This window comes from Ailuropoda melanoleuca, chromosome 1 (assembly GCF_002007445.2).
Source record: "Ailuropoda melanoleuca isolate Jingjing chromosome 1, ASM200744v2, whole genome shotgun sequence".
NCBI lineage: Eukaryota > Metazoa > Chordata > Mammalia > Carnivora > Ursidae > Ailuropoda > Ailuropoda melanoleuca.
In genome coordinates, this window is record NC_048218.1 from 108,042,188 (window position 1) to 108,055,402 (window position 13,215).

At 38.5% G+C, this 13,215-nt stretch overlaps 1 protein-coding gene across 16 annotated transcripts in view; it reads right to left on the reverse strand.

The window, feature by feature from the left end:
* The window catches only part of MED12L (mediator complex subunit 12L), a 361,057-nt gene that overhangs the window by 16,537 nt on the left and 331,305 nt on the right, over positions 1-13,215 (reverse strand). For 13 of the 16 annotated variants that reach the window (XM_034664576.1, XM_034664493.1, XM_034664507.1 and 10 more), the window contains 4 exons: positions 8,333-8,422; positions 6,237-6,466; positions 3,463-3,622; positions 820-906 (listed from right to left, as the gene is read on the reverse strand). In XM_034664576.1, the coding sequence (XP_034520467.1) occupies positions 820-906; positions 3,463-3,622; positions 6,237-6,466; positions 8,333-8,422 (567 nt within the window). The remainder of the gene's footprint in view (positions 1-819; positions 907-3,462; positions 3,623-6,236; positions 6,467-8,332; positions 8,423-13,215) is intronic. The other 3 variants (XM_034664512.1, XM_034664526.1, XM_034664561.1) reach the window with 1 other exon arrangement.

Below are 13,215 nucleotides of genomic sequence, written 5' to 3' on the forward strand. Positions count from 1 at the left end.
AAAAGTTGTGAAACCATCCATCATTCTACTCCTGTCCTGAAAAGAGTCTATAGCAGGGTTTCCCAAAGTGCAGTAAGCCAGTTCCTGTTAGGTAGGACTCACTCACACAACTCATGCTGTTCAGTTACCTTCAGTGTAAGTATTTACAGATATTTCCAATATGTGGCAGGTGACTGACCACTGATGGCATTAAAAAAGAGTATACTTATTTAAATGAATAGGAAAAAAGAGGCAATTTGAAGAAAAATGCTTAAGTAAATAATAAAGCAGGGATATGGCACCTGGAAAAGTAAAGGATGTTGTAAATTATTGTGGTTCAGAAAATCCTGATGCTATGCACTTAACGTTTTCAAAATATGACTTACAAGGCTAAAGAAGTTAAATACACGATTATGAATTATATGAAAATTCTTACAGAAAATAACTCGCTGAAATCAGTTTCTTTTATATCAGTGAAGATAATATTTTAGAAAGCACATTCATGCTTTTTTGAAATTACAATAAAAACTCAAATAGATAAGGTAAATTATCATTTTAACATTTTTTAGAAAAAACTGGTGCCTCAACATAAATATTTTAGTCCATGGAAATGCCTGAAAAAATCTGAAGAGGAAAAATGGTGTAACTTACTGAACCCCAATATTTATTTATACCTTTCTGAAAACAAATATGCTACTCTGATAAAAGTTACAGGGAAAATTTGCGAGTGTACATTTAAGCTATTTCAATTCTCAACAAAGAATCTTATGGGATGAAAAATGCAACCTGCCTTTAAAGAAGAACCCCACGTGTTTGGTTCCAAAACACCAGGTTCCTTACCAAAGGCTGCTGGGGCTGCATCGCTTGGAGACCAAGGGTCTGACTCTGGGGCTGTGGGGGCTGCTGGGGCTGTGGGGGTTGCTGCATCTGGAAAGAAAGAGAAAAGGATTAGACACTTAAATAGAGAGGGTAATATATTCCAATCTCCTCCCTCCCCTCCCCTATATACCTTTTATCTAATTATGTTGTTGCAACGAAAATGATATACACTTACCTCCTGCATCTTTGTCCTGATAAACATTATTCATCTTTCAAGGTCAAGACCTACATCTGTTCTCCTTGTAGGCTTCTAGGACCACCACAACCCCAAGGAGCTCTTCCTTCTGTTGTCACAGTGTTCACCGTCTATACTGCCCTCTGCAGTCCAGGGACACCCTTTATACTTACTGTTTTAACATCTTTCATGTTATCTGCTCTTGCACATACTTTATCCTATCTTATACCAGTAGGTTGGAAAAGGACTACTAAGTAATTACCTTTTTAGTCCCTATGACATCTAGAGGAACTCTTGAAGATTAATTTTTTTTTTAAAGAAAAATGTAGACTTCTTAAAAAAAGAAAAACAGGAAGAAGAAGAGGACTAATTCTTGAAGATTAGAATATTTTCTTAAAAGGAAGATGCATATGTGGGAAGTTCTGGCAAAAATTACCAGCATAAAAACAGTGACCGAGTTGGCATAAATAAAGAGCCCTTAGAAAACACTTCCAAGTCACAGAAGAAACACACACTACTCATCCGCCATGTGGAACACAGAGGAGAGGAAAATATTAATAGGTGGTTTGTCTCAGTAACCTTCAATGTGTCCTCCACCCAGGCACTTCATCTTGATGACGACAATGCTGGACTTCTTTTCATCCTCTGCATTTCCTACTTGGTTTGCGTACTATCCCCCAAATTTGTCTTCTTTAGGGCAAGGTAATAAATAACTATGACCAGATGGTATTTCCCACTGAGTGTCAACATTCATGGATGTGGAATCCTAGCAGCAGGTCTGGGCAGGGTCACTCCCAACTAGGACAATGCAAGTGGGACCAGAACCATAATGACTGCAATACAAAGCCAACTCTCCATTTGGCTCTCCATGAATTCTTCCAAGAAAAATCGAACCTAACCTCATAATTATCAATTTGTTCCTTTTGGAGGTAGTCAGTCACCAAGAAAAGAGTAAGCATAATCCTGAGGCAGAAGCAAATCCCTTTTCTTTATCTCCAGGGAATTTGTAGTAATGAAAAAATTACCAGAAGGGCATATTATGCTACTTGGGATAAAAAGTACATGTTAACCAATAAAAAAACACTTTCAAAATTTGCAGCCTTGAAAAGCAGTGTAAGACAGGAAGTAGTAAATAAATAATGTAATAACTTTCCTTTGTGATTTGGAAATGAGAAATTTAAAACAGAGGGAAATATAAATATCAGTTCTATTAAGTTCTAAAACATTTTCTCAGAACCTGAGACAATTTATGAAAATATCACTATGACTATTCTTAATAATATTACTAAATGAGTGCTTTTCTTATATTTTCTTATTGAACTCTTACTACACACTGAGATGCAACTAATGGCATCTTACAACTAATGCCATTTTATAATTGTAAAGTCCATTTTTCTAGAGGATTTGTGTTGGCTTCTGCCTAACACCTGAGAGTACTGTCAACTAGAACTTTTTGGATCACACTGAATTCAGATCTCAAACTCACTTGAACTTGTGGTTCAAATTCTCAGGGGAGGTATTCTTTTCTTCCCTCCAACCAGGGTCAAGGTTGAGACATGCATGTTGCTTTACTGTTCCTTTCTGCATGACAGTTTCATTGAACTCATTCCCAGAGTATAGGTTTGGATACCCCAGTTCTACTAGACTCCCCATTTTTGGTGGTGTTCTTATTTCTTTCTTAGTAACACAGAAAATGACAGTGCATCTCACGGTGAATTACTGATGAGTCCACTGTACAGACTCAGACAATATCCAATCTAGTAACATAGGACAAACTTGCTAATAATGAAGACAAATGGAACAGGTAAAAAATCAATAGCCTATATTTCCTAAATGAATATGTTAGAAGAATGTGTCAAGAGGAGGAATCCTTTATCCAAGGTACTCAAATATTTACATCAATTAAATGAAGGATAGCCAGAGACAACATGAAATATCCTACGTACGTCACTCCAACTTCCCAGCTTAAATCAGACCAGAAGTGTCAGAGATAATTTTTTGGATTACAGACAGACCCCTCTGGGAATCTGATGAAAGCTGTGGACAGCTCAATTTTGGTTTTGCTTGTTTTTAAACACAGAGAAGAAATTTTGCATTCAAATTGCATGGCCTATAGTTAAACAGTGAGTGGGTGAGCTGACGCTTACATTATTAAGATAAAGGCAGCCAGTTACCCTCTCCTGAACCTCTGTGAAAGGAGAAGGGTATTCTGCAAAACGCACCCTCCTGCCCATAACCTGGCAAAAGCACAGAGAAAGGAAGACCCTGGACAAGTTGGAACTGAATTACATCAGTTGAGCTCCTAGGGTCAACTACACAGAGTTCCTTGGAACTTGGTAATTCAAGCCTCTTTAATAAATAAGAGTGCCTCTTATTTCTTAGGACTACTGAGAAGCCCCCATGCACTGCCCTCACTCCCAGCCACGGACCTGGAGGAGCCTCTGCTGCTGTCGAACCTGTGGCTGCCTGGGTCTCATTGGGTCCTGAGGCAGGGGCACCGAGGGAAGGCTTGGATGTGTGGAAGTCAGCACCGCATCGATTCCTCCACCTACCAGAGGGCTCTGCTGAAGGGACTGATGATTCAGTCTGCTAAAAAAAAAAAAAAAATAGCACAACTTGGTTTCACACGCAGGCAAACTGCCATATTCTTCATCAGTGCCACTGGCACATTACGCACGTTCACAGAGAAACGGCTGTGTTCAGTATTCAGTTGTACGATTCACATGCAGTACAGACCAGTGATTAAGATAATCTATTCCCAGGGAGAAATGGAGTCACTGGACAAAGGACAGCAAGCATGCTCACTACTTAAGATAAAATTGCAATCATGGTTAAGTTACTTTTTAAAAATATTTTAATAGTTTTTAATAATAAGTGACATTATTTGAGCATTTACTCTGAAGAAGGCACAGTGGTAACGAGTCTGAAATGTATTATTTCATTACTCCCCACAGCAACCCTTTGAGGTCAGCAGTTTTATTATCCCCATTTTATTTAGTTAAAACTTTTAACTGAAAGATAGTTGACATTTGTATTTTGGACAGCAATTTGGAAATGAGAAGCAGCTCAACTTCAGTTTTATTTTTTTTCAAATGCATATAAGAAATTTTGCTTTCAAATTGCATGGCCTGCAGTTAAGCAGTGAGTGGGTGAGATCCAACAATTCTATACATTATGAAGTGCTCACCACGGTAAGTGTAGTTACCACTTGTCACCAAGGTTATTACAATAGTACTGACTATATTCCTTATGCTGTACTTTTCATCCCTGTAACATACTTATTTTATAACTAGAAATCTGTGCCTCGTAATCCCCTTCACTTATTTTGCCCATCTCTCTGCCCTTTTCTCTCTGGCAACCAACCACCAGTTTGTTCTCTGTATTAGTCTGTTTCTATTTTTTGTTTGTTTATTAATTGTTTTGTTTTTCGGATTCCACATATCAGTGAAATCTTATGGTATCTGTCTTTCTCTGACTTATTTCAACTAGCATTATACTTTCTAGCTGTTTTGTCACGAATGGCAGGAACTCATTCTTTTTATGGCTGAGTAATAGTCTGTTCTATATATACATGACATCTTCTTAATCCATTCATCTTTCAATGGACACTTGGGCTGCCTCCATACCTTGGCTATTGTAATAATGCTGCAGTAAACACAGGGGTGCATGTGTCCCTTTAAATTAGTGTTTTTGTATTCTCTGAGTAAATACCCAGCTGTGGAATTATTGAATCATTTGGCAATTCTATTTTTTATTTTTTGAGGAATCTCCATACTGCTTTCCACAGCAGCTGCACCAATTCATATCACCACCATCAGGCCACAAGCATTCCCTTTTTCTCCACACCCTTGCCAACACCTGTTATTTCTTGTCTTTTTGATACTACCCATTCTGACTGATGAGAAGTGATACCTCAATGTGCTTTTGACTTGCATTTTGTTACCCCTATTTTAAAAATGAGACAACAGAGACTAGAGAAGCAACTTCCCAAAGTTATTCAGACCGTCAGGTAGAGAGCACAGGTGGGACTGAAACCCACAACTGCTGAGCTCTGAAGTTTAAGCTCATAGGCAATATGCTGCGCTGCCACTTATTAGATAATAAACACAATGCATGTTTTTCCAATTTTATTTATTTTCCCAAATGTGCTACCATCAACCACGCCAACTTTCCAAGCTGTAACAACTTGGTGTTAATGCACAGCGACTGATTGTAACACATGGAAGCTAAGCTGCTGTCTACTATAATGCAAAATTTTGCATGAAACTTAATTCTTCTAGACCAATGTTATCCAACAGAAGTTTTTACGATGCCTAAAATGTTATACAGCTGTGCTGTCCAATAAGATAGCTACTGGCCTCCAGGACCAGCTGTATAATTTCTGGGTCTCAGTGTGAAACAAAAACACAAGGTTCCTTGATCAAAAACTAGGAGGATTTTCCAGACAGTACCAGTAGACCATTACGTTAAGCATGGGGGCCTTCTAAACACAGTGTACTTACTGTGTGACTGCACAGGTCCCACACCTTCAAAGTTGGCTCTGCTTGACTGCATGGGGTTATTGAACACTTAAAATGTGACTAGTGTGACTCAGAAACTAGGTTTCTAATTTAACTTTAATAAGTCTTACTTTAAATAGCCACACGTGGCTGGTGGTCACCATGCACTATGTCTATGGGATTCAATTACAGCAAGAATTGAGAAAGAATCTTTCATGATCCTCTTTTGCCAACCATACCTTAAGCAGAAAAGGTGGAAACTAAAATATAACAAAACTGTTGTGGGCACCATGCACAGTGAGTATTAACATTCACAGATTTTATGGCTCCAGTCAAAATATTCTAGTAAGGCAATGCTAACAATAATCAGCAATTTTTTCATCTTAAGGTATTTTTAGCCAAAATCTTTTTGAAAGAGCATAAAACTTTGGAGCTAACACACTGGCATCATCTAAAATATTACACCCATACTATGGCAGATGTGAGTTTAACCACAGGGGCCTTGAATGAAATAAATAAGATGGGGCACTGCTTATTTTGATCCTCTATCTGGATGCTACTAAAAATGAGATGACAGAATGTAAATTATATGCAAATATGCATGCTCATAAAAACAATTATAAAGCACCATGCCCTAGACAATGTGTAACAAATACAAGAATGTGAGTGTCTGCTATTGCAATCATTATTTCCACATGTATCACCTCTGAGAGCCAGTCAAGGGCTGCAGGTATGGCGACGCCTGCTGCTGAACGTAGCCACTGGGCTGCTGCTGCATCTGTCTGAGTCTTTCCATTAGCGCCGGGTTGGAATGTGCGGCCGGATAGGTTCGGGAGCTGTAGCTGGGAGAGAGGACCACGCCGCCAGCCTGCGGCTGTGGGGTCTGCTGCAGAGGCATCTGCGTTCCATACATCGTATAGCCCTGGGGCATGGTCTGCAGGGGGGCACAAGGAGTCAGTGTTTCAGTTTACTGCCAACTTTGCTATCACTGAGCTACATGGGGCAAAAACAAACCCAGGACGAATTCCCTGAAAGTCACTGTTCTCAAAGGTTCTTACAATCCAACATATGAGAAGGACTACTCTGGAGGTAAGAGGCTAGTGAGAAAGCAATAGAATGAACTGTTTGGATCATGATTCATCAGAAATTTCAATGAAAAGAAAACGAGGGGCGGCTAGGTGGCACAGTTGGTTGAGCGTCCGACTCTTGGCTTCAGGTCAGGTCATGATCTCAGGGTCCTGAGACTGAGCCCTGCATCGGGCTTGCCGCTCTTCATGGAGTCTGCTTGGGATTCACTCTCCTTCTCCTTCTGCCCCTCCCACTCATGCTCTCTCTCTCTGGTAAATAAGTAAATCTTAAAAAACAAAACACATCCTCATTTGGTTAAGAGATCAGTTTTAGAATCAGTTGCTTATTTTGAGGGAAGGAGAGACATGTTTCTGTATAGAAATAAGCAAGCAAGCATCCATACCTTAAGTGCACAGATGACATCAATGTTCAACAGATCCCAAGCACCATTAATTTCATTTCCAAAATTAGAAAGAAAAGCTACCTATGTCCAGTGTAAATTAAAATGATGGTAGTACACTTTCCTGATATATAACTACACCTACACCTTGGATCTGATGAATTTGCCTGTAGTAGCTAATCAGTTACCAAAAAACAAAAACCAAAAAAACAATACCTTACTTAACCAGAGTGTAAGGGTATCATTGGGGACTATTCGATACCCTCTAGCCTAGGTTGGACTATAGCCCTTTTCAGCACTCTACCAATACTCTGAATATTTAATTTTTTCTATTCAGTATTAATATACGAGTGCCTGTTCCCCTAATCTTGAAACCTAATGTAAATGAAAAACCTGAGGTTCTGCTGGGTGACTATCTGCAAGTTATAGAACGGAATGCTGATTGAAATAGAAGAGGCCTGTTCTTCAATCCTCCAAGAACCACACTCTAAGGTAGTTTAATGGCTCTGACTTGGAAGACAGAGTAATGCATAATCAACGTCCAGCCAGCAGCATGCACGGATCCCGCTGTGGGGCTCAGTGCTGGAGAGCCAATCGCAGATGGCCTTTTGGCTGCAGACGTGGGAACTGTTAGCCCCACTAGCAATCTCACCAACATCCCCGGGCTCGTAATTATGAGAGGGACAGAGTAAAAGTATAGAGATGCAGAAACAACAAAATTATTAGGAAAAATAGCTCAAGAGTCGCATTATATTGCAGCAAGTCTATCATGTGTTGAGCGGCTACCACGGATCTGATGCTGTGCTGGTTCCACAGGTGGTCTTAAATCCTCACATGCTCATCTCTACTTTACAAAGAAGGAAACCAAGACACAGAATAACCTGCACAATGTTACACAACTGGTAAGTTGCCAGGAACTGCAACATGGTCTGACTGCAAAGCCAATTACCTTCTTATTCTACCATGATTCCTCGGCAAACCTATCTTTTACTTTGATAAATTCAATTATGAATTACATCATTATTCATTTTAACAGAAAATAAGTACTCTGGGACTGTGAAGCATTTCAACATCTACCATCATCGTTAACAGAGAGGTTATATATATTTTTAACTCAAGAACTTTCTGAAATATTTTATGTTCTTTAAATCACTCAATCCTAAGGCTTGTTCATCACTGGTAATGCTTTTTTTGGGATGTCAATGATAATCTATAAGCAGACGTACTACGTTCTAAACCCCATAAAGAGCTGATATCTCATTTACTTGGTTTCCCATTTCAAATAATGAACATTAAAAATCCCAGCAGCATCTACAAAGCAAATGCGGATACCTGTGCTTGCTGCAGCCCTGGATACTGGGGGAGCTGAGGGGAGGGCCGAGCCTGTGCAGCAAAGAGAGCAGCCTGGTCCCCCGGTGGGCCCTGGAAAACAAAGCCGAGGTGGACTCTTGATCATAACAGCTAGAGCTTGATTTGCACTCCTGGCTAATAACCCCAATAATCCATGACACCAAATCTAATTAGATGATTATACAACTTGGAGTTTTCCAAACTACATTAAATATAACTTCTCATCAATTTTCTATGTGTGTAGAGACTATTAAACTTATCTCTTCCAAAGACTATAGATGTATCCAATAGTAACACAGACATAAATACAAGCCAAAATAATCAATAGTCTACTTATCAAAGAGGCTGAGATAGCTTTCCTGTACAGCCCAGGATATAAATCCCCCTCTAGACTGAAAGGCATGACCCTCAGTGTGAAATCTGAAACCAGAGATGTAGCACTCTGTGCCCATAAAAGAAAGAGAATATGTGTTCTCTTATAGAAATGCCATATACAAATTTCATGACTTTTTAATGAAGTTTATTCATAGTGACCTAAAATTATCTATTTAACCATGTAGTCAAGAGATGATTGTGGTATCTCCTATGACTAATCATCAATTAGAATACAATCAATAAAAATGCACGTCAATAGCAAATATAATTCTAATGAGCTACAATACAAAACCAATTAAATTCTGCTTACCAGTCTCAATTTAATACATGTGTTGTCCTTTGAAAAATAAATATATTTATAAGAGCAGCTGTACGTGTTTTATGTTATGGTGTCAGAAGCTATTTCATGGCAGCTTGCAATAATCATCACAAAAAAGTCTAGCTTCCAACCATCCCTGGGTTTTTACAGGACTTAACTAATTTTAAAGAATGGGGTTTATTCCAAAATATTTTACTGTTGTTTTATAGAACAGATGTTCTCATTTTTCAAAAGTGTTAAATTATACTTCTACAAAACTATTTAATGTGCTTGGAAAATAGCGTAGACTCTTATAACAGAGAGAAAACTAAACATTTAGTTTTAGAGGGCAAACAACAATCATTAAACATCTATGCTATGCCGGAGACTGGACTTCTTGTTCTTACTCCCATTTTCTCACAAGAACTCTGCAGAGAGGGAGGACCATCCTCACTCACTTTCTTCAGAGAAAAAGCCAGTTTCAACAAGCTTGAGCAGCTGAGCAAGCTCACCAAGCTGGACCTGGCAGAGTCATCATCCGAACTCAGCCAGGGCGCTTGCCGTTATGATAAGATGTCTCCATATGTGATATTAAAAATGGAAATACTTAAATCTTCATTTGGTGCTTATCCTTTAGTGACATAGAGCCTCCACAACTCACTCTAATAAAAACCAGAGAGAGGAATCTCTATTAAGACTTGTTACTGAAATATTAAAACCAAATGTATACATCCTTTGGTAAAATCCTTTCTCTGATCCTCATATAAAATCACTTGAGGGCATTTCCTAAGGCGACTGACCATCTATCCATGGGCCAAACGCAAGTTGCTGAGAGTGCAAATAATGGCTTCAACAAGAATTTCAATTTCCAGAATAGGGGACAATAAAGATACCCTCAGCCTTTAGCTGATTAATCTAAGTGCAATTATGTCATATTTACTTGGGTTTAAGGGAAATTGCCCCAACTCCCTTCTGTGAGATCTCATTCCATGGCAGTGTGGCCATCCAGGATCTACAACTCTCCCCTCACCCCCACCCCCAGAGCATCTGAAAGGCTTCTGATCTTCCAAACACTGCCAAGGAGTCATCAGATCAACCACATCGTTAAATGTCACTCCTTGAATCCGTGCTCCCTGACAGTGCCCTACAAGGTCTCTGAAATACACTATTTTGCTTTTTGTGGGGACAAATATTTGCACATTATCCTTTTTACAGAAAGGAAGAAAAATGAATTATTTATATGTGAGTTAAAATCTTGAGATCCAAAAGTGTTTATAATTCCCACATCGTATTTTGTCTTAGAGGGAACAAGATGTGATCTGTGTGTGACAGCTGCACGCAGATGCATTAAGAGAGATCTTTTCACACTCTATGCTTATTGAAGAACACTACGAAAGGAACTATGACTTACATGTGGAGTAAACTAGAATACTAATAAGGGAAACAGCTGAGTTCCCGGGAAACACTCTTATTGGCAGGTAACAGTTGAGATGGTGGACGCTTAAGAAATAGGAATTTAAAACTACTCTACATTAAAAAAAAAATCACAAAATTAACGCATAAGGTAAAACACTAACTTTCAAAGAAACAGAGAAAGAGATAAGAAATCTCACATACATTTTTTACACTGTAAAATTCATGCATTCTCTGTCAATCATTTTTGCCTCAAGGTAAACTATTTACTTATGAACATACTATGCTCCCTCCTACCACCAATTTTTCCTGACTTATGTAAGTATAGTAGGTAATAATACAGATCTACAATATCCTTCCTGGGAAAATCAAATCCTCCAAGCTAGGACACAGTCCCCATGTACTCTGTGCATGGCTTTATCATCATGTTTCCTCGAATGAAAAATACCCCAGTCTCTCCCACAGAACTGAAATGCCCTACTTTTGGTTTAACCCCAAAATAATCCTAGAAACACATTATATCGATAATTGCACAAATAGTTGAATTTGTTGATAAAGAACAAATAAGAGAAGTTCTTTAGTGACTTGAAAGACTTTACCAATGCCAAACAAGGACCACAATGTGGGAATAAGCAAGGATACTAAAGACTCAGTTTTATTAAGTTTCTTGACGTTGGTGGGGGTGGTTTTGCTGCATTAAATCAACAAGAGACTATATAATGTATCATCCAAACCAGAACAGGCCAGGACAAGAGGTGCAAAGTGGTACTATGCCTGGCAAATCAGGACATATGATCACCTTAGTTATATATAATCCATTTATCTGTTATTTACTGAAAACTTTCTAAGCTTTATTTTTAAGCAGTTTCTAGCATGGTGTCTGGCACATAGCAAGTACTCAATGAATATTGAGAAACTCTAAGATTTAAATTAGTTTTATCTGTTAACCAAGAGTTCCAGAAGTAAATTCAGATTTACATTTCAGCATCAGTTTACCAAATGCTTTCCAAATGCCCCATATTTTTTAGCACCATCTTTTGTTTTGAAAATTCAATTTTAATTTTTAGCATCTATCATTCTAACAATTACTTATTTGACCTGCATTAATACCCGCAAAGTAGCTCAATTTCCCCCTCTTGATTTATTGGGCTTAACTGAAACATTCAAGGGTAACATTAAGTTCATATTTTTAGGGGCAACTGGGTGACTCAGTCGTTTAAGCGTCTGCCTTTGGCTCAGGTCACGATCTCAGGGTCCTGGGACTGAGTCCCACATCAGGCTCGCTACTCGGTGGGCGGGGTGGGGGGGGGTCTGCCTCTCCTTCTACCTCTGCTTCCTCCCCTCTACTCATGCTCTGTCTCTCTCTCTTTCAAATAAAATCTTTTTTAAAAAAAGTTCATATTTGTATGTGAGCCAAAGGATAACTCAAGAGGCTGGTTTTTGACCAAATATTTATGTCTAGCCAGCTGAAGTCTGACTTCGAGCGCATCACTAGAAGAGAAAACAAGACATGGTTGTGCCCCTGCTCAAGCCCCCATGGCTCAGACACCTGATTTACATGTGCTAAAGGAATAAGCTTCAGTTAACTGGGAAGTTCTGGTAACTACATTGCGACCTGAGGTAAATTCCTACATGTGGTCTCTCTAGTCTGTTTCTATGCATTTTGCTTTGGGCTTGCCTCCATAGAAGAAACATAAACCCATGGAATTTTTTTTTTTTTTAACCTTCCACTTTCTAAAACCTTAAGAAGCTGTGCTATTCAATACTGACCCATCTTCCTGGCCTTTATAAGAGCAGTTCTCTCTTACTGCTTTATTTGTAATCAGACAAGAGAAGTATCTGGACTCAGAGATGGTGATTCAAGGGCCTTTTGCATAATTTGAAATAAATGAATCCAGTAAATGAAAAATTCTTGATAGATCATCCTCAAACATAATTTTCATTCTTCTGGGTCTTGTTCTCTTCATTTAACAATTACTCCCCCTAAGGCAACCGAAAAAATGTGAAGACCTCTTTGTAGAAGAGAATTGGTTATGCCTCCAATTAGCTGACACCAAGCAGTGACAATCAGCATTTCAGGACCAGGGATTTTCTATTCACTCAGTTCACTAGCAATGAATTGTTGAAATCCCTATTTAGTAACTTTTCAATGGTGTTTAAGTGTCTCAAGTAGAGAGACAAACTGTACCTAAAAAAAACCACAGTCAGATTTTGTGACTTTGTTTCTGATAATGCAGATTTAGTAAGAAGTCCCCCTGTGAAAATCAATGGGTAATGTTTTATGAGTCACCTAGCAAAAAGGGTTCTATTCATGACTACTACTTTGGAAGGTACTGAGTAATGGTGCCCAAGGCTAAAATAACACATGGTGTGAGCCAGAAATTATGGTCCTCACATCATACTGGTGTATTTTGCTTGCAGACAATAGACACAGAGAAAATTCTATAAATACAAGAGGTCCAGTTGAACAGTTATGCATGTTTCTTTTATAATGCTTTCATATAAAATATAACTTGGTTGGGAATCAATTAACAGTAACATTAATGCCTGGAACAAACTGATTCATTCTCAAATAAACACCTCACACAATAAGGAACTTTTACAATATACTCTTAACATGCCCATAAATGATGAATATATGACTGGTTAGGATATACATTTACTACATTCTTAATACTGGAGAAAATTGAAGGAAAATAAGAATGGTGAAAAGGACAGCAAAGATATATACACACATTTCCATTAATTTGAAAGAATATAGAAAGCATAGAACCTTATG